Genomic DNA, 27,031 nt, shown 5'->3' on the forward strand with positions numbered 1-27,031 from the left:
GGTGGGCTGCACACTGGGTTATTTACTCATGGTGCACCTGGTGAGCATGTGCAGCACTGATGCAAGGAGCCAAGTATGGACGTGCACAATAGGTATACTAACTGTGGCAGCTTTATGCCAACGTAACTTGCGTCGACCAAAGTTTGTAGTATAGAGATGGCCATAGGTAGATTACCAGTATTGCACAGTGATACCTCTGAAAATAAAATACATTAAATTATGGACTTGCAAAAGTTTAAATACCACACATATTTCACATAATGCTAATGTAAACCTGAATTGTCATTATATTACCATCATCTGACTAGAAGCTATTGTATACGTAAAGTGTTCAGCATGTTAATTAGTATAACAGGTTGAAGATCTCGTGCAGTCAGTAGTTTGGCATATCCATTAAGAGTATTGTAACCTTACATGCCGTTCATCATTGGATTATATATTTACATGCTTGTAAGCAATAGTGGATGAACCTTCTTGAACCCAACAACTTTCATAGAGTAATATTTTTTTGATAAATATCTAAATACCTGATCAGGGCAACAGTGCCACCCAGTGGCCAGAAACTGTTGTTCGTACTTACTAAAGAATATCCTTACCACCATCACTTTCTGGTATATTTCTAAATTGAATACGAACACAGAATTTCAATGAGATCAAAGGTAGAAAATTTTCAGCAAATGAACTTGACTCACTCTTTGATCATTTTTTATTCCCCTAATCTTCTTTTATATTTTCAACTTTCTATCACAACAATCCTTGGCACCTTCACATTATTGACCAAGCAAACTGAGGCCTAACATGCAATTCAATGGCATTTCTCTATTGTGTGTAATGCAATGCAATAACTTTTTAAGGCCACATCTGAACAATTCCAAAATGTCAGAGAACAAGCTAGTCATCAGTGGCCAGAACTCTATTGATTTTGATGAAAATCAGAAAAAACAAATGGGGGAAATGGAGGACACATGGATCTCCTGATACCTGGTTTGCAGAGCTACCAGCTTCAACCACTTCTGCAAAAATACGACTGGTGGGAAGAAGGGAGAATGGGGAGACAAGGGGAGAGGGAAATAGGAACACACACAGAGCTCCTGTCTTAGGGGAGGAGATAGGGAGACACAGAGCCCCTGGAATGGGAAGAAGGGGGGCACACAGAACCTCTGTCAGGGGGCAGAATGGGGGATCCGGGTATGGGAGGGAAAGGAAATGGGTGGAAAGGGATCGCACAAAGAGCCCTTGGTATGGGAGAGAAGTACTAAGGTAATGCAGGAATAGGAGGCACAAAGAAACCCTTGCTACGGAAGAATGGGGGACCCTGATATGGGAGAATGGGGAGGCATAGGGGAGAAAGGGGAATGAGAATGCACACATTGCCCCTGGTATGGGGAAAGGGGGGGAATTATGGGTCAGTCAGGACCCCTGGGGAATGTGGGCCCTACTATGGAGGGAAAGGGGGAGAGGGAGAAATGAGGGAAAGCGGGTCAATGGGGAACACAAAATCCATGGCTTGACAGAAAGGCAGTCATAGGGGGTCCTGAAACCCATAATGGGAGGGTGACACACAGGGAGTTTCTGAAGGGTTGGTAATGGAGGAATGCAAGATGCCCCCAGGTGTGTGCAACACACTCAGCCTATGGACAAAGTGTGCAACTCCCTAGGATACATAAACCAAGGGCATCCTCAGGAACCAGAGGGCTGCTGAGATTTGCACAGGAGAGCAAAGCTTTCACAGAAGTTGCTCTGGACCAACGCAGGTCTCTCACACACACACACACACACACACACACACACACACACACACACACACACACACACACACACACACACACACACACACACAAATTCGGGTACAGCCTGTGTATCAGTAACGTTCAGCTAACTGTGCAGAGCACGTGGCAGTGACGGGGGCATAGCGAGGGCGGCTGTAACCTCCCCGGCTGCGACACCGCGCGGCACAGCCCCGCGCGGATCAGGGCACGTTGGTGACCGTGGGCCCAGCAGCGCAGCCCGGTTGACACAGAACCATCAGGGTCCTTCCTCCCGCGCTCCCCCATCTCGCGGCACGACGAGGCAGCCCGCACCTGCGCAGTCGCACCGCGAGGAAGGGGGAACTCGCGCCAATGCGTAGCCACGCCCCCCTCACACACGCCGGAAGTACGTCTTGCCGGAAGGGGCGGGGTTGCTGCCTTGGCTAGAGAGAGCCGCGTGGCGGGCGCGCTTGTTCTAGTTGCGGAGGGGCGGCAGTAGCCGCTCGTCGGGGTGGTGGTGGGAGCGGGATTTCCTGCGCGCCGGAGACTGGGCCCCGTCTCGCTCCCAGCCACGGGGCTACATTCTTCTGGCGCGCTGCTTGGCGCGCGCTCCCGCCCGGCCGAGGCCTGTCTTCTCAGAGGAGAACATGGCCCCGGGGGCGCTGGTGGCGCGACCAGAGGCGGTGGGGGAGGGGGCCGCCACCGCCTTTCCGGTAACGTGGCTCATTGTGTCCCTGCAGGTGGGGACCGGACCGCAGCGGAGCCGCCGCCGGGGGCAGCGGGATGCAGCAGGTAGGAGCCGTCACGCGGGAGGAGGGAGTGTTGAGTTCCGGGGTCCGCACCGCAACATACACTCGCGTCTTCTCCGAGGGGTCGGGAGTGAGTCCGGCCTTGCGGCCCCTGCTCTTGCACCGGCCGCCTCCGCGCTCTCCCGCCTGCCGCCAGCAGCAGGTACCAGGGCCGGCTCCAGGGTTTTTGCCGCCCCAAGCGGCAAAAAAACCCAAAAAACAAAAAAACACACGCGATCTCCATCTGCGGCCGCAATTCGGCGGGAGGTCCTTCGCTCCCAGCGGGAGTGAGGGGCCGTCCGCCGAATTGCCGCCCAATATCTGGATGTGCCGCCCCAAGCACCTGGTTGGCAAGCTGGTGGCTGGAGCCGGCCCTGGCAGGTCCGTGTGGCTGCTGGCACCCACCGCGGGCCCTGGGCCTGGTCCCGGCCCCATGTGCGCGTGGGGTGGGGTCGTCTCGGTGTCGCCGTTAGGGTCAGTCCATGAATCCGTGGGACCTGTCTCCTGTGGCAGTCTCCCTTCCTAGACATGGAAGAGCAGCGTCTTGCTTTTTGGCAAAGCTTTCACTATCTAATTAGTGAAAGTATCTGACTGGAGCAAGTAACACGTGTGTCATGTCCAGCCTCGGCAGTAACGTGCCTGATTGCTAGAGCCTAGCAATCCTCACTCTCTTCCTTCTCTGTGCTCTATTCCAGGGACCTTGCAGACTTGAGACCCAGAGCAGCCAGCAGTTGCCAGGTATGTGCTTTGCTTTAAATCTGGGCTCCAGGGGATGAGATGAAGTCTTGTAATTATTTAAAAAAAAAAACTGCTTGTTCTGGGGTTAAGACTGAAATTGATTTGCCCTGTGTTGTGGCTGGTATTAAAACAACTAGGTTAGACTTAACAGGTCCACAGTGTGGTGGTTTGGAATGTGTATTCTAGTCAAGTACAGACTGAAACAAAAATCCAAACCAAGATAAAATAAGTAATTTGGGATAGAAGTCAATAAAAACTGGGGAAATTAAAAGCTAAGTCTATATACAAATGTTTTGATAAGAGCGCATTTGGCTATTAATTCTCAGTGTCTTCCTTACTAAAAGGAATAGCCTTGTTCATGTTTTAGCTAGTTATATTTTAGCCATTTCCTGTCACTTAAATGGGAGCCTAAATATGCTGCTTTTTTTGTATGTGTTTTGACTTAGTGGATGTTTCCTATATGTATTACAAATAAACATTTATGTGATTAAAAAGGCTACTGTGTTTTTTCAGACTGGTTAATAAAGGTGACCTCAAACTCGCAAGGCTTTTAGAAAACGTACCCAACTTTTGTTGCTTCAGGACTACATTTAATACTTGAAACTGGATGGCATAACAAAACACCTTACCAAAATCCAGTAGTGCAAAATTACTTACTTTCTAGTCAATCCAGCAAGATAACTGTATTTATCTAATTTGATTGTAAACTTCAAAACTGCCTTTAAGTAAACCATAGGATGTAGTGATACTCTTTTAATCTTTGTTGTTGGAAGCACTTTCAGTTACTTCAAACTCTATTTTTTGCAGGACAAACATTCCTAAGTTGTGACGACTTTGAAGAAGGTGGGATAAACAACACAGCCAGACTTGTAGAAACTTGAAGTAAAACAAGTTTGCTCAAGGGCCATTTTAAAAAAAAAAAACCAACCCTTTTGATTGCTGGTTGGAAGGAGAGCCAGCAGTGAAAATTGTACTATTTGCTTTTGAAAGTGGTGCAACATAACCCAACCCAAGAAAGGCTGCAGCCAGTCAGCAACATGAGCAAGTGTTAAAAGACCTGTCTAATAAATGCTAAAATCTGGTTTGGAGGTGGGTAGTGAAAATTTGAATTTTTTGGATGGGTCCTAAAAACTTGAGATGCCATTTGGTTCATGAAGACTGTGCTTTAAATGTCTTTTCATAGTTCCGCACACAGCCTCCTGGAAGCTGCAGTGCACTGCCTTTAGACTTCCATGCCAGCTGACTTGATGCGGCAGTGTGGCTGGCAGTCCAGCAACTAAGAGGGTTGCTAGCACAAAAGCAAAAGAGTTTCTACAGCACCCCCAAATTCTTCTTGAATTGATTCCGCTGACTATTTATAATCCAAATATTGGCCAAATAACTTAAGATCATGTGCTGCATTTGTTAAAGAGGTGAAATTAGAAAGAACAAAGGAACTGCCACTCTTCAGAACAGCCACAATTCTTGTCTCAGAAATTAATAGCCCTTGCTAATTATAGCAGGAGAACCACACCACTACAGATATTTAAAGTATTATATTCACAATAGTTCTAGGTCATTTGAATAAAATGCACTGATTACACAATTTCTTGTATATTCTTATTGTAAGTGTCATACTTTCTTTTTTAGAGTTACTGTCACGTAGGGCCATATCTACACAAGGAGTGCTGTGCCAGTATAGATATGTCAGTTTATACTGGCAAAAGCATAGTTTTGCTGCTGTGTCTGTGGTGGGGACTTTGGCCAGCACAACTATGTTCTCAGATCACACTGGATCACCCCACATTGATGTAGCTATGATGTAGCAAAAGTTTATAGTGTAAACTTGACCTAATGCAGCTCATTGGTGCAGGATACTTCCAGAAAACTGAATGTGCCAATGCCTGCCATGGTTATTTTGAAATTTTACAGAATGACCTAAGTCATGAAGAATATGGTATGTTGTGGTTAAACAGACTTCTATGAGAATATTGTAATTAAAGCCCTAGTCCTGAACAGTAGTTGAGCACCATTCCAGGCCCATAGTTAGTAGATACTGAACAACTGAAGGGGAATACTTAGCTGCTTGTAATTATCATACACATGAAACACATCAAAGGATAACTAATGTTAAGCTCTTAAATAGTCAAGGATTTCTCTTTTAGATTTCAAGGAGGTTCACCTAGATAATTCAGGAAACGGGTTTTGTCATTATTAATGCTTTAAGTCTTGAGATGTAATGAACTACTATTTTCCCTTTTTAAATCCCCATAACAGGAGAGGAGTTTTGCATATGTCTTGTGAGGAAGGGAAACAATGTGCCTTTCTCTGAAAGGCATTCTTTTGAATATCTGCATTCAACCAAGCCTTTCACTTGTCTGTTGGAAAAGCTTTAGTTTGAACAGATACAACTGTACTGAAATGTTTTCCAGTAGTTACTTTTGAAAAGCAGAAAACACCAAATTATTGGTTATTAAACTTCTATTTTTTTTAAAGCTTTGCCAAAGGCCATTTAAGTATGCTCAATAAAGTAGCACATCTGTCATATAAATGCTAGTGGTCCTTCAGTTACTCCTCATCACTGTATTTGAGCAATGCACTAACACCTCGTAAAGAAAACAAGCTTTAAACGTTGGTATCTGTTAATGTTAATTTGCTACTTTAATTTTAAATTTAGCAGAAGGGCAGTTAAGTTCGTTTGGATTCCTAATCATGAGTTTGTGAAAAACTGAGTTCAAATCAGGCTGTTTTAAAATATGTAACTATGCTAGGTCAAATAGAATGCTCTCCAACATTAATATTCTAAGCAAATCCCTTAAAAGCAGTTCTTCTTCCATGTGGGAATAAATGTTCTTAAAGCACAGCTATTGTACTTAAGCAGAACAAATGATAGTGTTAAAACAAATGTGGTTTATCTAGCTTGAAGCTGGGACTGTACACCCAAACTGGTAAATTTAAAATGGTTAATGGGTAGAATGCCTCATTTTCAATAACTACTTTGGATAGTCGTCCTTTAGTCACTCAAAACTCCCTGTAGTAGGAAGAGTGAAGTACGTGGTCATCACAGATGCTCTCTAATCACCCTGATCTATGCAGAGTGACTAATGCCTGAGAGTGTACTTGTGGCCTCTTCCATGCTAGTCAGATTTCCTCCTTTCCCTGTTAAAGGAGAGTCCAGGTGGTGGTGGCAACAGTAGCAGCTGACAACATTGAGACTCCCAGGGTCAAAACTACTGCCTGTTTTGTGGGACAGGAAGGGGCAAGTCCTCCACTCCAGTGAAAGAACACTACAAAAGGACCTTTTTGGTGGGGGGTGTGCTGAGGGAAGTGCATGCACTACTTCCCATGGGTATTTCTTCCAAACTGTAATTACACCCCAGTGATTACAGGTCACAAAGTTTACCAAAGTGTTGGTAAGCTGGAACCATGTGAATGCATAATTAAGAGAATTTTATACTAAGTTTGTGGGATATGCCCATCTTCCACTTGTTCTAAGTGTACCTCTGTTGTGTATTGAAAGGGAGTTGAACACCTGTCAGGATCACTTTTTGTCTGATAGCATAACATCAATTTGTTAGCCAAAAAAAAAAAGCAAATATAAGGAGAAAACATCATCATTGAGAATACTGACTCCTTCAACTCTGATGCTGGATCAGTGGCCATCTACAGAGAAGCAGCAATTCATGGGGTGGTGGGTTCTCATTTTTAGCTGCTTCTATGGGTGAAAAAACACCTGAACAAGCAGCTGTAACAAAGAAACCAGGAAATCTTCCTCCACTAGGGGTTGCTGCTACAGAAGAGAGAAAGCAAGATGCCCTTGCCCATGGTCTGTCAAGTATCAACTACAGCTGCTCTGGGAGAAATTTGGAAAGTGCTATGGGGACAGATCCTTGAGTAGGACTAGAACATGCAGGAGAGATGACTGGTTTGACAGCTAGGCAACATGAGCAAGGAGTGTGGAGGAAGTGAAATGGGGCTGAGACAGCTTTTGCAGAGCTCCTGCAGTAAAACATTGGAAGGGAATAGAACTGCACTACAGGGATGCATCTAAGGAAGAACACATCAAAGGAAAAATACCTAAACACTTTTCCTACTTCTCATGTAGAAATACCTTGATAAATAGGTGTACAAATGTAAAGATTATTGAGAGGGGCTGTCAGTGACCACTATTAAGATGTAGCGCAGGCTGAGAAATCTTAAGAACCTCAATAAAGGCAAGCTTTAGGGGTTTATAAATAGCAAATCACTTCTATTTAAAAACTAACAGGTGAAGGTAATGTGCAGAGGTGTTCTGTCCAGTGCAAATATAAACTACAGGGTAATAGCAAACCAATGGGATGCCATTGTTAGTAGGTCTGGTCTGAATCAAAGATCTGGTGAGGTGTGTCAGTGTTTATAAATGTGGGGGAGGGGTGTTGCAAATAATTGAGCTCGGGGAAAGAACATGCAGAGATTGGAGCAGGAAATAAAGTAAATTTTTTCTAACATTTGTGAACAATGTTGATATATTTAGGGAAGTAAATACATTGCTTTCTAACTCTATTTGCATTTTGGAATTTTAATACCAAAAGACACTTAAGCCTGCAACTGGTTACATTAAGACATGTAATCGTTCAACTGCATGGACCTGTTGTCTGGAATTTATTGTAGTCAGTCCTTGACCATTTTATAAAGCCCTCCTGGCTCAAGTACTATTACTAAATTTTTACTGTCCAATGTTTTGTGACGTATCAGAGTTTCAATGTTTTGTAAATTTCACAATTGAGAACCCCAGCTTTCTGATATTCTGCAAGCTCTGGGCTTCACAATCATTTGTTTCTGATCATCCATTTTTGTCTTCATTTTAGCAATTTTAGTGGCTGTTATTCTGCTGTTCAGAGCCAACATCTGCTTTCATACCCTCTGAAAATTGAGTCTTAAGATTCCAAGTGGCTTACAAATATTTATATCTAACTCTAGAGCTTGAGCAAATGTGTTTTTTTTTTAACTTGGATGTCAACATAACTAATGAGAATTTTATGTCTGCTATTTTGTAATGTGACAGCGCTAATAACCTCGCCTATGGGTGAGTATAAATATCCCAAGCACTCGTACATTTTTCCAAGCACTGGTTCTGCACATTTATCACTGAGAAGGAAAATGTTTTAATTCATGACAGCACAGTTGGGTTTAAAATAAACAAACTTTATATTGAGAGATTCTATCATGGACCAGCAAACTCATAGTCCCTATCTGTACAGAACTGCTGAAACTGTATCTAGAAGCCTGTGTCTAATTGGTGATATCTAAAAGGATGTTGACAAATTAAATAAAATGCATAGAATAATAAAAAGCATTGAGAGGTTGGAGAAGCTGAAGTGTATGTTTGTGGCGGGGGGGGGAAGAGGGGTTCAAATACTACATGCAGCTTGACCTGAAGCAATGTTTCCCAAAATGTGGGGCACATCCCGCAAGGGGGTTGGGGTGGAAAAATATATAAATTGAGTTGTTGGCCTTTAACAGTGCATGATGGTGTTGAAGGGGAAAGTGAATGGTTACATTTTCGTTGAGGAGGGGTCAGCTTTCAGAAATGTGGGAAATGTTGACTCAAAGGGTGCTTACTAGAGTACATCAAAGTAAGCTAACTTTTGTAGCTGTAATTCTCACTAGCAAAAGCAATGATGGAAACTAGGATAAATATCTCTCAGGGGTTTGTCACTAATCTCATCCACTGTGATAAAATGCCCCAAGTCTTGTCTGTGGCTTCCACCATTGCTTATGCTAGTGATGCATTATTACTCCATTTCATAGCCATAGAGACACGGTTCTAATATTTTTAACTCAGAGTTAAAAATGGTTAGACCAAAAGTGTGCAAAACATTGGAGAGTATATTGTAGTTAGCAATCCTGCATTGGCAGAGGTATTTATCTCAAGTCTGTATTGTTTCTTAATTTCTAATAATATATCAAGACTGGTTTAGCTGGTATTTTAGATTCCAGAAGAAAATTTCACTCAGTGATTATTCCCTAAAGGAAATGAAAAGCTTTGGAGAAAACTGATTCACAAAATTCTTCAAAGTACACTTTTCCACCTATTAAAATTCATACCATTGTTAACTGATTAAATATAATGTGACACACTTCCTGTATTAGTTTGTACATACATTATTCACTGGATTATATATGTTGACTTTTACCTATGAAGAAGGGTTCCAATAATGTGGCAGCTTTTATTATACCAGTTCACACTATACAGGTTCACTGAAAAAAAATATAAAATATTAAAACATAAGATAACTCCATTTACTTTAGATAATAAAAAAGGCATGTTGTCTGAATAAAAGTTCTAGTACAACATTTTAAAATCTAGTTCAGCAGTTCTCAAACTAGCAACCCAGGATCCCCATTTTGATTTAAAATTTTTTGCACACCCTCACGCCTGCCGCTCACCCCCAAGCCCTGCCCCTATTTCACCCCTTTCCTGAAGGCCCCACCCCTACCCCTCCTCCTCCCTCTCCTGAGTGCGTGCCATCCCTGCTCCTCCCACTGCCTCCTGCGCTCAGCATGCAGGAGGTGCTGGGAGGGAGGGGAGGAGTTGATCAGGGCCCACGGACCCCCTGCAGTACCCTCACAGAACCCCAGGGGTGTGCGGAAATGCTGATCTAGTTAATTACTGAAGTCAAGCTTCTCATGAAAAGAGCCCAGTAAGCAAAAAACTAATGGCCTGCTAGGAAATCTAAATGGATACTACTCTGCTACATGATGACTTTTCTTAAATTTTCCAAACCTAATCCTTGGTGATTCAGACAGTTCCACATCCCCACCCCTAACACCTTTCTTTCCTAGTTTATTGCGCTGTATAGTCTATGTCACTACAAAATTCTCAAATCAATGCACCTTGTATGGCAAGGGTTCTATGATACAGATTTTTTTGTTAAATTTTCTTCCCTTTCATTCAGCAGATTCACTTTAGTTATTTTAAACAAAAAAGATTTGTGTATATAAGCAATGAAACCTTAACTTTTAGATTGCATCAGCTGATGGTTTCACATAATAGTAGGCTCTCCAGATGTTGAACCCAATATATTTATTTGCATTTCTAACATATAGTGTTTTATGTTATCCAAATAGTGCAAAATTACAGAAAGTTGTACAAATACTGTATAAAAGCATCTGATTATACTAATATAGCACCAATTCCAACAAGATGTTTAAATTGGGAATGGCCCTTTAAAACACATTCATTGCCATTAAATTGAGGGCCAAGTCTGAATAAGAATTAAATCACATATAGGGAGTCTACAATATTGCCACAACTCTTTTGCATGCTAACTAAGGTGTGCAATTGGGTAACAGTAACAGAACTGGACGTGTATATGGACACATACAGACATGAGTGTAACACATAGTTACACATCTATCATACATTAGTACAAACATTGCATTTTGTGCACAAAAGGCCACAACACATTGTCACAACTGGAATTTCCAGGGCAGGGAAGGGAAACACATACCATTAAATAGTAGTTACTTGTCACAATATTGCACAATCATACATTGGCAATGTGGTGACACAGAACTGCCACATTTCACACACTTGAATGTTCCTTGGCCCACAAAGGTTTTATTACATCTTTTAAAAAGTAATAGTTTGTCAAAGATGTCATGAGCAAAGAAAGTATTTGTGTATAACAGTTTAGAATGCCCTTAATGGGCATCCCATGCATCCTAGAAATAGTACAAGTTTCATGTTTGTGTATCTTGAATAATTTTGGACCACTAACAAAGGAAGGTTAGTATAACAATGTTATAATGTAGTGACTATTTCTTATGGACTAATAAATAATTTTGTGTAATTAATACTTGTATTGCCACATCAATAAGGGTTGCTTTTTTTCACTGTGAAATACTTTTTATAGTGTTTAAACATAGGTTTCTATAGTCTTGAGAATAGTAGAGAATCAGCCGAGGAAACATAGGTGCAAATGAATGCTTTTTGGGGGGTACAGGTCTATGAAAACTGGCTATTTTATTATTTTTTAGTCATGCCTTTTGAAAAGAAAAATCTTAGGAAGTCATACTGCTTTAGGCTCTAATATTTTTTTCTCATGTCATAAATTTAATGTGAGCAAGCTGATTAGGAATTGGATGAAATATCTGCAAGGAAATATGTTGCAGGTATTGGTATTATGTAGCTGCCAGACTGTACCTACAATGGGTGTGCATGAATGGACTTTGAATCTGTCTGCCTGTGAGCAGTCATGTTTGCCTGTGCAGTTTTCATTATTGCCATTGCATCAGCCAGGAGAGTAAGTGAATTGAATGGCCTTGTGGCTGACTCACCTTTTTTACTTCTTTTCATAAGGACAAGGTAGTTGTCAATGGATTAAACAATGTATTGCTGAGTTCTACACATTGGCAAAAGTCCCTGTACCTGCTGCAATCCAACTACATTTCATTACAGCTGTGGCTACCTCCTTTGTCTTAGGCAGGTGCCAGATGCTGAAATTTGCAAAGTTGCAACCTGGTGTATACTTTCACCTAGCACTATGCTCTGGACTTGACTTCTAGTCTGGATGCCAGATTTGGCAAGGTGGTGCCTCAGTCTATTCAACTAGGAATCTGTTCCTACCCCCAGGTTAGTTTCAGCACTGCTTATCAGTCTATCCCATAAGTGAGAATATGCAGAACCACTCAAAGAAATGAAGGTTACTTACTTGTATCTGGAGTTCTTCAAGATGGGTCTGCGTATTCATGCGTCCTACCTTCCCTTCTCTGACAGAGCCCTTGTTATTCTGTCTCTTGCTTTGCAGTGGAAGGAACTGAGTTGGTGAGGGCACTCCACCCCCCCTTATAGCCTCGCTCTCAGTGCGTTGTGATGCTGAGGGGAGGGGAGGGGGATACAAGAGCACTCTGGCTCCGTGATTCCCAACATTTTCTTTGCCAGGGCACCCCTCGAGCTCCAGGGGCTCTTCCCCCCAAGTGGTGGCTACAGCAGGGAAGGGGAGGGACAGAGAAGCCAACCCCTTGCTCACACAGGAGAGGGAGATTGAGCTCTGATTGGTTGCTCCGTCCCTGGAGGAAGCAGGGCAGCGAGGGAGACAGCAACTAGAAGGTGGCTTTCCCCCAGGTCCTCACATGTACTTTTTCAAAAAATTCCACGGCACGCCTGTTTGAGCATGGTGGCATATCAGTGGCATATCATTCCCAGTTGGGAAACACTGCTCTAGCTTACACTGTTGGAAGAGGTGTTTGCTGTAAGGCACCACAAGGCAGTGAGTACCTATAAGTGTGGAGTACCTTTAAATGTGAATATGCAGACCCAACTCAAATAACTATTATAGGTAAGTAACCTTCATTTTTATTCAAGGAAAAATTTTGGCTTATTCTATCTCCTTTAGGCCAGTGCTTTTGGTGCATCCATAGTTGTTAGTGGATGTCAGGATAGGACAATGTAATTCCCACCAAAAATTGCGTGTGCACTGTTTTTTGGCATTTCTTTAAATGAAGATACTCTGTGTTTCTGAAATTCAAATATGCCCCTATCTCCCCCACCTGCTTTTATTTTTTAATCTGGCACCTGTAGATGTACAGGGCACGTTATTTGCCGGAATTTTACTCTACCCCACTGCACTGACCAGTTGTACTTGGACATTGTGCATTATTTGGAGAGTGGGGGGATACTAACCTGTGTGGACATTTGTTCTGAAGAATTGGGTTTTAATTATTGGCAGGTCTTGCAATCAATCTGCTCTACTGAAGTGTGTAGACCTTCTGTGTTACCAAGAATGATCCAGGGACAAATGTGACCTGTGCATGCAAAGCCTGTGCTGTGCTTATACCTGAAACATACATGAGACAGAATAGAAGGACAATGCCTTTTTTTGAGATTAGAGGAGTTCTAAGTGGGGCAACCATTGAACTAAATAGGTTACTCTGGAAGTGAGGATTATAAGTAATTCTGGGAGGAACCTGAAGCATAAATGCCAGTGCAGTCTTCTCGTGGGGCGTAACTAGTATATTGAACTCTCAAATTGTCCCAATCCAACATTGGAGTAAAATGTTGGCCCTCTTTCCCCTCCAATCTTATGTATATTGCATTTTCCCATGCAAATATAAACTTTTGCTCAACATGAAGGAAACTGCACATTAATCTGTAACTGTACAAATAGTGTGAATATGCATCCTTGATTCAACAAAAATAAAAACATGCAAAACAGAAGAATGTGTCCATTTCCCACCCAGTGTGGGCCCAGCTGTGCATTGGCTGTGCTGTTCAAGCTGCCCCATCTGACTCAGAAACTTCCTTTTATTAATGCTTACTGTTTCTGAGTCGGGATGATCACAATTTGGTCACACTTTTTATCCAGGGTACAAAGGAAGAGACTTTAGTGTAGACACCTGGAGAGTCTTTGATTCCACAGCCATAACCCCAGGAAGTCACCCCATACACAACCCAGCTTTCCCCTGGACGTTCACACATGAGTGGTCCACCACTGTCTCCCTGACAACTGTCCACATGTTTCTGTTCTTGGAGGTTTCCAGCACAGAGCATCCTCCCTGTGAACCTTCTCTTATAACGCTCTTCACAAAGTCTCTTAGGAAGTAGGGGGATGGCAGCTTGTTGTAATGTTCTTGAATAGGCCCTTCCTGCAAAGAAAGACCAAATAACTGGTATTGAGATACTTATGATCACCAAATCAAGTATGATTTAACTGAATTTATTAATGTGGCTTAAATACTGCTATACAGTGTTACAACATTAAGTAAAAGTGAAAAGGATGCATACCTCAACTCCCTCAATAGACTGCAAATTGTAAGTAAGACATTTGGTTTAGCAGCACTTGTATCACAGATACTTCACAAGACAGGATTTTTTGTTATATTTTAGGTAATTGATTCTGCAAAAATATAAGCTGTAATTCTTAAATGTAGTGGGGAAGCTATTCTTAGATGGTTTAATGGCTATGGGGCTATTGGCAGAAGAGATTTTCATCTCTAGATCACTGTTCAAAGCCACCTTATTTGGTAATGATCAGAAGTCTTTACCATCTAGCAAGCTGCTAGGTGTTAATATATCAAATGAGTTCATGCTTTCAGTCTGGTTCCTAGTAAACAGTTGGCCAACTATAAATCTGCTCTTACAAAAAATTACCATCATTATGTGATAGTCTCCCTGAGAAATTAAAGTCAATGAGACCATTCTACCCTGTTCTCCCAAGAAATGATTCCTCAAGGTTAGAATTGAGAGACAAGGTAGAGAAGTTAGCACTGCTACTGCATAAATAGACTTCAGAGTTGTCAGTCTAGCACAGGGGTCGGCAACCTCTGGCACGCGGCTCGCCAGGGTAAGCACCCTGGTGGGCCAGGCCAGTTTGTTTACCTGCCGCGTCTGCAGGTTCGGTCGATCGCGGCTCCCACTGGCTGCAGTTCGCCGCTCCAGGCCAATGGGGGCTGCGGGAAGCAGCGCGGGCCAAGGGATATGCTGGCCACGGCCTTCCACCAAAGGTTGCCGACCCCTGGTATAGCACCTTTCATAAACATTACACTTAATTAAACAAAAGTTCTGTCTCAAATCTCAATGTTGTTTCAACATATTTTCAGTCTCATTTTGTCAAAACAAAATATTGGTCTCTAGTAAAGTTCATTTAGAAGGAACTAGATTGTTGTGTAGGCTGAACATTTTTGAATGTTTGGTGCAGTAAGTAGTGGCAAATCTTCAAATTCAACTAACTTCAAAAGATTTATTTTATGTAAATATATATATATGTGAGAGAATTTTTGGAATACCTCAAATGGTTATTTCACTTTAGAAGTAGAGGTCCAAGCAAGATTCCATATTTTAAGTCGTTTGAATATTTTTTCTGTAACACATCATAAAAACTCATCTTGTACCTCATGATTCTCTCTCAGTTGAAAAAAAGTGACAGCAGCAGCATTTTTTGTTTTTAAAAAAAATCCTTAATTATCCTTGTATAACAACTTGATTACAGAGAACATTTAAAATCTCAGTAAATGTTGCAGTGATGTAATTTATTGCATTTAAAGTAAGTTTTGAAGTAGCTAGTATTTCCATTTAAATAAAACTTCTAAGCTAAGTGGTACTACTTCAGAGCTCTTATACAGTGAATTAAATAAAACGCTAAGAGGTGTATTTTTTTGGCAAAACATACAGTACTGCAAACCTTTCTTCCCAGTTTTTAGTTCTCCATATTTTCAGTATGCTCTCATAGATATCTGTGCATACATGCATACAGATTAATGAATGTAAAAAGAGAAAACTGATATTTAACCACATTTTCTTGCCAATTTTAATGAGTCAGAAGACTAAAGGATAAAAAGTTGGCTTCTTTTTGCACTGTCATGAACCCAATAAAAACATAAAAGTAAAACATGGTTATTAATTTACAAAGGAACAGAGCCCTGTGGAGAAGAAACGCCTATCCACACTCAATAAAGTAACAGGATCTGCTAGTTATCCAAAAATCTGATTGTAAATGTGTTTTGCCTCCCCTACATCTTTAGTAGGATCTTCTTTCACGCAAATCTAGCTGCTGAAATTTGGGATTTGGAAAATGGCAGTGGCAGCAATAGAGGAGAAAGAAAGTGTGCTGGATTCTCCATTACACACGTGCTGTGGCCATTTTTCACTTGACATCCTGGTGTCATTTAAATAAATCAGTATAAGCATTTCTGGTCCTCATTAATAAGACTGAATATGGCAGAGCTGGTATTGTGTTTTTAAAGGGGTGTGAATGTGTGGGCTCCCATTTGATGGGAGGCTGTAGGAGTGAGTGGATGATTTAACAGTACCAATTATGTAATTAATCCTGCAGTCTGGGAGAGTGAAGAGACAAGGTTATAAGCACAAACTAAATTAAAAGAAACTAGTGCTTTTATTCCTCTATAATGATGGAGGGTGGGATGGGGAGAACAAACAAACAAAAGCTTTTATCCTATTTTAAAATGACGGAACCTGGTACAGTTATTCCACCTTGAATATTAGAAATAGCAAATTGAACAATTGATTGTTTAAGAAATAGTGCACATCTTTATTGTGGATGAGGCAGAGGAAAATTTGGGTGTATTAATATATAAATCACTCTTACCTGTGTCACCCCACCCAGTGATGTAACAGTTGGGGGCAGTTTTCTGTGGCCTCTCTCGCCTCAGTGGCAAACATGCGGGTAAGACATGGGTGCTGAATCTGGCGCACTGTTCTTCTGGTCCCTGCAACCTCACTAGTGCAATGTCATAGTCGTTGCTGTCAGGCCTGTATTCTTTGTGCAGCATGATCTGATGGACTCCAATTTCCTCCTCATACTCCTCAGGAACCAGTGTGTGATAATCCCCAACTCGTACGACATAGTTCCGAGTGTTGTTGCCATACCTGAGAATGAGACCAGGGTTCACATCACACAAATTCACAACCTAAATAGACAACCAACTGTGACCAAAGGTTCTCTTTACTAATCATATAGATGACACCACCAAAGTAGTTTTATTAGTGGTAAACCCAATTATCTCAACAGTAGTTATGTGAAAATTCAGAAGTGTCTTGAAATTCCAAAGGGTGCATTCTCCATCCTTTGAGCCATACAGATAATGAAAGTTTCCTGTATTCATTTATTAGAGTAAACGATTATTTTAAAAGAACAAGCAGGGTCCAATATTGCTTTAAAAAATTATGAGTATTACAAACATCCGATGTAAAACCACCAGTAAATACTAAACAGTACTGCAATACTCCCAAATAAACTCATGAAAGGAAAACAGTTGTAAAATTCAGCCTTGAATAAAGAAAATGTTGATTAATACTAAATACTTTTTTGGGGGACACCTGAGCATGGCGGCCTCTACTCATCTTAACTAAAAATACACTAATGAAAGAGCAGTGGAAACATTATAGAAGGCAGGAAGGACCCATGTCCCCAGATACCTTAAGGCCTTTCAAGCACAGGCAGCTGCTTGTGTGGGATATCCCACACCTGATCATGATTGTTGATATCTGTTTAGTACTGTTGAGGGTTAGATTTACAGGGTTCACAGAGTTATTTCCAGGGGAAAAAAACTAGTTAGGCTGGGAAAGTGTTGGTTTTTTATTATTTTTTTAACCCTAATCTAAAATCACACTTCCTTTTGACTCTCTTCCTGAGAAGGCCCCTTTTATATTAAATAGATAACTAGGACATGTAATAGTTCAACATAATGTAAAAATATCAAGCAGACATTTCTCAAAACTCTCTCCACACACCCTCTATTCCACTTATTTTCACGCCCTCCAATGTCTCACTGTTCCCTGGGTATACTTAGCTTTGCTCAAGAGTGCACAGGAAAAGGCTGAGTCCCTCAGGCTGGTCCTGAGCAGCATACAGCCATAGAACTGAGTATCTGTTATAATTAGAGCTGGGCAGGAAAAAGTTTTCTTGTCCTGCAAAAAATTTTGAGTTTCAAATATTTTCCTGTTCTTCAGTGGGATATAACAGACTTTTCAAAATATTTTGATTGATGAAGAGAAATATCTACCCAAGATAGCTGGTGGTTAAGGGACTCGGCTAGAATGTGAGAAACCTAGGGTCAATTCCCTGCTCTGAATCAGGCAGAGCAGGGACTTGAATTTAGGTCTCCCACATCCCAGATGTGTAACCTAATTACCAGGTCATCAGCTATTCTGGGATCTCTTTCTCTGGTTTTGAGCAGAAATTTCATCCTGGAACTGAGAAACTTTCTTGACACAAGATTAGTCAAAACTGATACATTCCCAGGAAAGGTTGCAATGGATCAGCATTTTCTGATGAAAAAATAATTTAATAACAAATTTCCTGACCAGTTCTAATTCTAAATTCAGGCTGCTTTCCTGGCCTTCCCCTATAAAATGACATGTTATAGGGTCAAATTCTACAGGCCTCATTCAGTTCTTACTCAAGAAAAGCTTGTATTGCTTGTGGAATTCAATGGGAGTTTAACCTGGGTAAAAACTTTGCAAGTCCCGCAGGATATGGCCCAATATATTTATTTATTACGTTTTGCTCTAACTAAGCAGGAAAAATTATTTAAAATTGCAACATTGTTGCAATTTTAAATATCATTTGAGGTTTTTTCTACATTTTATGTGGAGGTTGCTTTATGGTACTGGAGAAATGAAGTAATGACTGTTGAACACAACGTCTTTAACAGAAAGCCTCCTTAAAAATACTAATATTGTTCTTTCTTTGTAATACTCTTATCCACTACACTGTACTTCCTTTGTGGCTGGAAATTACAATACAAAAAATTTCAGTTGGCCCATAATAGCTGAAGATTATGGAGATGTAAAAACTGATCTTGTATTTACATGGATCTTTCTTAAAACACTATCAGAAAAACTAACCTGTGAGTCTGCATGATCAGAACAAACTATTCATGAAACTTTAATAATCTCATCCCTGAAAAATAAACTAATGAAGATTTTTTTCCCTCATTTTTTTTCCAGCTTGGATTTATTAGGTTTATTTGAAAAGTATTTAACAAAACACCTTAGGGGTATCTTTTTAGCAATACCCAACTTACTGTTTAGACAACAAAGCATCAATCTGTTGATATCATATCAGTGGATCCACTTTCATTAGGGAGTGTCCTTGGAGAATTCTGAGCATTAATGCTAATGCCAAAGATCATCAGCAACAATAGGAATGTGTCCCTTCAACTAAAGGGAGGGAAAAAATAGTGCTCCCTTTATTGATGTCTTATTTTAGTATATTCAGAGGCTTTTGGTCCTCTCCACCCTGTTTGAGTGTTTGCTGATCTTATTTCTAAGGCACCTCTCACCAGAGAATGAAAATTTTAATACGTTTCTAAATCTTCACTGTTAAACACCTCATGGTTTCTCCAGTAATAAAAGCTGCTATTTGACCTTATGGTTCTGTTCTGTGCCTGTTCAAATAAACGACAAAATTCCCACTGACTTCAGTGGGAGCAGGATTGGGCCCTAAGATATCCTATTTACTCTGGAATTGCTTTGAAGGAGATTTTCCACAATAACAAAGTCCATCAGGCCGCAACTGGTTTCTGGAGCATGATACATCATCTGAACTATGACATCAGTGGCGAAGTCCAAAATTCTGCATCAAAGCAGAGCTGTCAAAATCCCCAACATCTGCTGCCTGTCAGTAATGCTAACCATTTCCTGCTCTGAGACTCCCACCAAGAATCCCACTCTTCCATGTCTGAGTCACCACATACTTCATTTTAAACAGGGCAAGTCTATTGACTGCACTGAGTCACTACATACAGCATCTGAGTTAATGGTCAGTCTCAGGTGTGCTGATTTAGATGTCTGGGTTACTATAGTCTTTATTTTAATGCCTTATACACTAAGTAAAAGCAGTTAGAGTGACAATTGTTGTGTTTTAAAGCAGTTGGCCTAATTTGGTCTTTTAAAAACCTTTATATTCCAATTTTATTATATCACTGATGTGTAGTTCTACACTGGTCTCAGATAGCACTGATATCTCTTCCTGTGTTTCCTTTTTACTGCAACTGTTAACTATTACGTGTATCATGTACAAACACGATAAGGTACTAGGTTCAGAATCAGGAGACCTGAGTTCTCACTGTTGCCCTTCCTGTGTGAGCCTGGGCAAGTCTATTTCTGTGCCTTATTTTCCCCATCTGTTTTATTCTCTTTCATAAAGCACTTTGAGATCACAGAGTATAGTTTGAATTTTTATATATGCTGCTACAATAGGTTAATTGTGTTAAATAGCAGAGTCCCTGCCTCACATAGCTTCATGTTCTGTCTGTTTTGTGATATTATTTCACAATTCTTCTTGACTTATATAAGAAACTTAAACATCTTTTTTGGTACATGTTGGCTATTGCTGTGGCTCTAGAACCTGAGAGTGATTATGGGTTTGTTTGCTAATGCTGCCGGGGAACTTGTTAGAAACTGTTGTTTATATACAAGTATGTTAAATGAGCTCCAAAGATGGACTAAGCTGGTAAATTTTCATGGGTTGTATGCAAATATTTTCAGCAATATTTCTTGGAAACTATAGCGCTCAAAGTGCTCCTAAATATTCATATAGATGTGCTTTATTAGTGAAAAATAAAGTATGCCTGTAAATATGGAAAATTTTAGCAATGTAATGAATCTGTTTCCTTGTTTAATCATGGTATGCCCATCTCTGCACGAAGGTGCAGAAGTAATTCAGTAAGCACATGAGCAGTCTTTGCTGCCTGATCACTATAAGGAGCATAGGATAGTAGGCTGCAGAAGTAATGTTGGCACCTTCTGGAGAGTGACTTAAGGATTTCTGTATCAGTTGCAGGATAAACTCAGTAAAAGGCTATGAGATGTGACATTACCAGATCAAGGGCTCTTTAAGTCAATCAGAGCCATGTTCATTTTAGAAGAAAATGCTTGAGGCTGAGTGCTAGTATATGACACCCCCTCGTAATGAGACTTCTTGGGAGGCTTTTCACACTCTGTTTATAAGGCTTTGATTTTGTTCCCACTTGAAGTTGATGGAAAACACTCCACAGTGATGTACATTGCAACTGGAACACTATCAAAGTCAAACTCCATTTCATCTTTCTTACTTCTCATCTGTGAAATTATCATAACAGGAATAAACATACCTGTTCAGAAACATTTTTACACGCTGATAAAGAAATAACTCCACAGTTATCCCTATGTAGCTCACCAAGCTGGACAAGGTCAAGGTAGCTGAATGGTTAAGGCTGCACAGTTTGAGCACAGTCTCCCTTCACTCTTACAGAGATTATTTACAGAACAGATGTAATGCTTGGAATGTAAAGAGTGTCCTGACACTGGAATGGATTAGGTTGCCAGCCAAATACTTTTCCTCCAGTGTCACCTCTCTCAGTGGGCGAGTTTACATACTCACAGGATAACAGTTTGGCTGATGTTACCAACATATTGGCCAACTTTTTAAATTTTCACTGAAGAAACTAAGAATCTAGAAAGGAAACTGATACAGAATTTCTCCTTTGTAACAGTAAATGGCTCTTTTAAGTGTGCTCTAATATAAGAGATGAGTATATGTTCACTTAAATGCAACCACAACCTACAAAAATGGAATATACATTGTTTTCTTTTGACCTCTCACTTGTTTTCTCTGCTCAAATTTCATAACTCTCTGACTATATATAAACATTTGGTTGACTCTCAATCGGGAAACCAAATAACGCAATACGTGAGCCTAATCAATTTAGGAAAAGATGCTCTTTCCTTTGCCACTTACACAACGCTAGATAGTCCAATAATTTTTGCCTGTATTTTTAACTGCTGATCTCATTGCCATTAATAGCTCTCTGTTCCCAATGGAAGCCTATAAACAGCAACATACTGCCACAGATAATCCTTGATAAAAGTTAGAAAACAATATATAATAGTGATTTGATTAGTATTTGTCTGAATGTCCCTACGATATTAGGATAGAAAGATGCAGAGTCACTAGCATTAAAAGTAATATCCGCCATTTGCCTAGTGTATCAGTCAGAGGCATACAAATTATAGGTATACTTTTGTCTGCTTGAATGAAACCCTTGAATAGTTGCCCATGTAATACTGGTAATTGTTTGGGGAAATGCTCATTTTTTACACAAACAGGTGTTTGTCCATCCATGCACTCATTTTGTACATTCAAATAAGGGTTTTGTGCATACAGATGAGTGCAACCATATACTTTTCAGGTGTATTTTCAGTGACCTAATGGAAATTTAACTTTCTAAATTCAAATGGCAAGAGGCACCTCTTATCTTGTATAATCTGAATATTTTTTTTAAATTAAAAGGTTACAGTTGCATTTCAGTAGATATGGATTTGTCCACAGCATTATAGTGCACAAATTTGAGTTTGTGCCCTAATGTTTGTCACTGAATTCAACATTTTGAAATCTGCTGGAGATCAGAATAGTGCTAAATATCTGATACCAGCTATAAGACTTAATGTCAGACATCAGACTGCTTTCTTTCTTCCTTCAGTACAGGTTTAACAATAAGAACCTCATTTTAAAAAATATTTTTTAAAAGTTTCTTCTGATTGCTAAACCAGTACTACAGCAAGAAGGAAAGTGGTTTTGATCTCTGATACTGGACTCTATACTGCCAGTTGGGGCTCGACTGGTACACATTTAGCTAGAGAAACTTGCTTATCTCTTTGTCCTCTTTCCTCTGCCTATTGAAGGTCGTATTCCTCACAGAACAAGAGGAACTGCATTCTCCTTAGTTTGAGCACTGCTTGCTTTTTGTGTTATGGATGTTGTTAAGTTTTAGCAATATGGTGAAAAACAGGAGATTCAAGAAGGCTGATTTGAATAACAAACTGTAATTTCCAATAAAATGTAACAGGGTGAGAAAGGCATCTTCTCATACAAATGCACAGAAGTGTGAATTAGCTACCGTGCTGCTAGACCGGGGCTGAATGAGCTGTCTGAATACTGATTTACCCTACTCCAGTGCACAGGCATTCACACAAGTCCTGTAAAGACTGCTCAGAATTGACTTTGATCTGTTGACAATGATCTTTTGTTCTTTCCAATGACTCTGAATGTAATTACGCATTTTGCCAAATTTAAACATTGCACAAGGGCCAATACAAAAAAGAAACAGAGTTGTCTAATAGGTAGAGGAAGACCTGGTTCTATTCTCAACTTTGCCATTAACTTTCAGTGTGACACCAGGCATTGAGCTGCTCTGTGCCTCAGTATCCCCATCTGTAAAATGAGATTAATATTAACTTCCCAGGGACATGGGGAAATTTACTTCATTAATGTTTAAAAAGCACTTGGGAGATCCTTATTTCTTTTCATTAATAGCATTGAATTTGTTTCTGCTAGTTAAGCACTGCTCTGTGTTGGAACATCCTGGCACACAGGGAGTGAATCCATTGCTATATCTCTTAAAGGGATGTGATGTATTCCCTTTGAGTGCTGGTCAGCTTGTGAACATGTGTACTGGGGAACATTGGGGGTGGTATATGGTCCTGTCTCCTCCCCTACTCTCCTGCTTCTGCTGTAGTGGTTTGTGCCATAGAGGGTGCATGAGGGAGCACCTGAGATACAAAGAGACCAGAGGCTGTAATTGTGCCCACCGGCTGGATATTCCACCTCTTACATGCACAAGAAGCATCTGGCCACAGTCTGGTCCTTCTTTAGCAACAGTATATCTTATAAGGAGGTAAAGACATCTCTCCTTTGTAGTACATTGCAGAGAGGTGGGGACTTTCTACGGTATAAGTGACACTACATTTAAACAGATAAACACTTGACTACTTGCATTAAATAATTCAGCACAAAGAAATTTAGAGATAGATTTGTGCTTATTGCCCAAAAAGGCCCAGATTCCCAGGCTTGGCTGAACTGCACTTAGCACAGAACCCAGAGAGAGGGGCAAAGGTGGCTTAAAATCACCTGGCACTCACACAATCCTGTTTGGCCCCTGGCACAAATTGAGAGCAGCCACAGGACTATTCTAACTGATGCCTGCTTTTAACAGCCCCCAAGAGGCAGCTATGCTGAACAGGGATTAACAGATCACAGGCTACTCTGGCCATACACTCTTCTGTCCCCTAGCATTCTCCAACATGTCCACTCTGCTGTAGGAGGGAAATAGTGAGTGATATAGGTGTGGCTATTCTGACTACATCAGGCAGGGATTTCCCTTATGCCCTTTTAAGGCAGCTTTATTATCCCCCTTTTACTATAAAGACTGAGGCTTTATGCATCAGGGACTGAGGGTTTGGCCCCAAAACCTGCTTGCATTTGCTCAGTAAAATATGCAATAAGCATACAAGTATTCATAATATATTCAGTAACAACTTTGAGGCACAATTAAGTCAGTGCACAACTACAGTTATGTGCATTAGGTGATAGGTACTCTGGAGAGCGTGCCACAAGAACAACCATGCTGGGTCAGACCAATGGTCCATCTAGCCCAGTATCCTGTATTCCAACAGTAGCCAATGCCAGGTAGCCATATGTTCAGAGGAATGAACAGAACAGGCAATCATCAAGTGATCCATCCCATTGTCCACTCCCACCTTCTGGCAGTCAGAGACTAGGGCCACCCAGATCATGGAGTTGCAACCCTCACCCTCCTGGCTAATAGTCATTGATGGACCTATCCTTCATGAACTTATCTAGTTCTTTTTTGAACCCAGTTATAGTTTTGGCCTTCACAACATCTCCTGGCAATGAGTTCCACAGGTTGACTGTGTATTGCGTGTTTGTTTTAAACCTGCTGCCTATTGATTTAATTGGGTGACCACTGGTTCTTGTGTTATGTGAAGAAGTAAATAACACTTCCTTATTCACTTTCTCCACACCACTCATGATTTTATAGACCTCTATTATATCCCTCCTTATGTCAGTGTCTATATATAATCAGTGCAGTATGACAGCACAGAGTTGATTTATTTGGTGATATTAAGAATCCAATCCTGAAAGTCCTATGTGTGAAGAGGACTTGCAGAGAGCTCTTAACCAAGATGCAAATGTAGTCCCAGCTCTAGAGGACAAAATTAGGGGTATAGTTCCTCAAAAGTGTGCGAGCAGAAGACAAAGTACCTTCCATTGCACTAGGTGCTTCAGCGGAACTTTTGAAATAATTCTCTCTTTCCAACAACTGCACACTTTACTCCCTAACTGTGCACTTAATATGGGCTCCTTAATGTGTTTATCTCAATGCCTAAGATAAATTGCTGCCTTGGAGATCTGTTTAGTAATAATTCTGGATAAGATGTGTAAAATGCAGTTGGAAGTTATTTATAAAATACTTTTTAATTAATCAATGGTTAAAGATAGAGTTGTTAAAAAGTTAAGAGTTGTTAGCTATCTCATATTGATTCAACGAAAAGGGAACCTGCAAATTCTGCACCTAGTTAGTCTACATACCGTGTTACTATTACTCTTAACTTCCCTCTCCCACTCACCTGTTATGTCTTGTCTTTATTTAGATTGTAAACTCCTCGCACAGGGATTGTCTTTATGCTTTTTGTTCAGCACCCAACATAATAAGACATTTCCTGAATGAGGCCTCTGCATGCTACAGTAAAACAAATATTTAATCATCCCAATTAAAATGTTTTGTTTTGATTGATATGGTTAATTTCTGTCCTTTCTACATGAAATATGCTAAGAATGTAGGATATCCTGGCCCAAATCACACCAGTGCAATCTTAATTACACTTCTGCAACCTCCAAGTCAGTGTGCTAGCTGCAAAAGCTGTCCTAGGAGCTGAGGAGAAGGGGTGTTTGTCACAATGAGACTTCAAAAAGATAGTTCTAAAACAGCACTACTGGTTTAAAAATTCTTCCTTACCTGGCCACTCAATATGAGGCTAATACATTCTCCACACTAAATCGATTGATAACTACTACATGTGCCTTCATTCTATCATTCTCACTGTAAGGCTCTGCGTTCTTGCTTTCCCAGATAGGCTTTAGCGAGAGTAAGCACTGTATAAATGGAAATTTCGGACACAGAAGGCAAAATCAATACCCAGTGCAACCATTCAAATCAATGAAATTATACCAGAGATTAATTTGGGCCATAGAGTTGTTTCAGTCCTCACAGAAGGTTTGTGTGTAGGTTTATGTGCATAGTTGCTCAGCTGCATATTAATGAGCAGTTCACGATGAAGGTATCTGTTCAGATTCAACCCAAGATGAGATGCTCCAATTCAGTTGCCACATGTGAACAGAAGGATATAATAGGGAAAATACCTATTTTTCTATAAAGAGACTGTGGGGGACACCATGAGGTTAGATTTTTTTTATCTTAAGCCAAAGATAGTCATTGGAGAATTCACCCTGGGCACAGGAACTCTCTGCTGGCAGAAAGATCATGGTGGCAGCTCTGCCACTTTTTGCGGCCCCCCCCCCCAACCCCAGCAAAATGTGAACGGGATAATGTGCCTTGGGCATTCCAGGGACAAGACGTGTGCAAACTGGAAAGTTAAAGGAGGGGGCAGAGCATCACCTAGTTTTCCACAGATGTAAGCTAGAGCTGCTTCCTGGCCAGTGGCTGAGGATCAGGGAGCCACAACTGGCTTGCTCCTGTCTTCCCCCTTCTCTGCTGTGCCTTAGTGGAGTGCTGATGGGATGAAGAATCTGCCCCCATGTGTCCAAAATGTGAAATATACAAATTACTATTAGACAAGATTTCAATAACAGGAGAGGAGAGAGAGTGCTTTGTTTTCAAGCCTTAAATAAAATGTTCCATCAAAAGTCTTTCTAAAATGCTCTGCTAACCTTCATCCTTAGTTATTACCATGGGACTCATGAACAGGCATGAAGAGGCCAGCTTATAGTCGTTTTAATGACAGAAACCCAAGACTTTGCACTTTCATTTTCTACAACAAAAACAGCTTGAATCTCAGTGGAAAGAGTCTGCGATTTAATGAACGAAATCTGGCCATCAAGGCTTGAACAGTTACCAGGAAGAGTCCCACATGACTGCTGGAAACACGAAAATGAAAAGATGTTGAGCAGCTGCCTCTAAAAAAAGGTACCAATTTCCATTCATTTTAATGAAAGCAATCTTCTGCCTCTTTTCTAGTGGGAAGTGAGGAAAGAGAAGGGGCCAAAGGTTGAAGTTAAATTGCTCCCAGCACACTTAGGCAAATTTTAGCCAACTTCCTTATAATTATTTTGAAGTTATTCTATATTTCTTTCCCAGTCATTGCTGAAAGATGTTGGTCTCAAAATGAAGCTTTCTCCACAGCTGTTTATTATATCCACCTCCTTGCTATTTAAATCAGTACTTGTGACATTGCAGTAACTTCAGTGGCAGTGA

General features: G+C 40.7%; 1 protein-coding gene, 1 long non-coding RNA gene and 1 other non-coding gene across 4 annotated transcripts in view; 2 read left to right on the forward strand and 1 right to left on the reverse strand.

Annotated features, from left to right (window-relative positions):
* The first annotated feature begins 2,181 nt into the window (after positions 1 to 2,181).
* Positions 2,182 to 4,589, forward strand: LOC112115932. Its single transcript, XR_002908868.3, has 3 exons — positions 2,182 to 2,540; positions 3,232 to 3,274; positions 4,082 to 4,589. It is a non-coding gene; the product is annotated as an uncharacterized LOC112115932 (long non-coding RNA).
* Positions 3,015 to 3,145, forward strand: LOC112115945. The gene has a single exon (XR_002908870.2). It is a non-coding gene; the product is annotated as a small nucleolar RNA SNORA24 (small nucleolar RNA).
* Positions 4,590 to 10,304: 5,715 nt separating the features above from the next.
* PRSS12 (serine protease 12) overlaps positions 10,305 to 27,031 on the reverse strand; it is a 66,713-nt gene continuing 49,986 nt past the window's right edge. For both annotated transcript variants that reach the window (XM_024213154.3, XM_024213146.3), the window contains exons 12-13: positions 16,342 to 16,622; positions 10,305 to 13,882 (exon numbers count right to left, since the gene is read on the reverse strand). In XM_024213154.3, coding sequence (XP_024068922.2) covers positions 13,575 to 13,882; positions 16,342 to 16,622 — 589 coding nt within the window. In that variant the 3' untranslated portion in view covers positions 10,305 to 13,574. The remainder of the gene's footprint in view (positions 13,883 to 16,341; positions 16,623 to 27,031) is intronic.

Source organism: Terrapene carolina, unplaced genomic scaffold (genome assembly GCF_002925995.2).
Source record: "Terrapene carolina triunguis isolate 2854851 unplaced genomic scaffold, T_m_triunguis-2.0 Scaffold66, whole genome shotgun sequence".
Lineage (NCBI taxonomy): Eukaryota > Metazoa > Chordata > Testudines > Emydidae > Terrapene > Terrapene triunguis.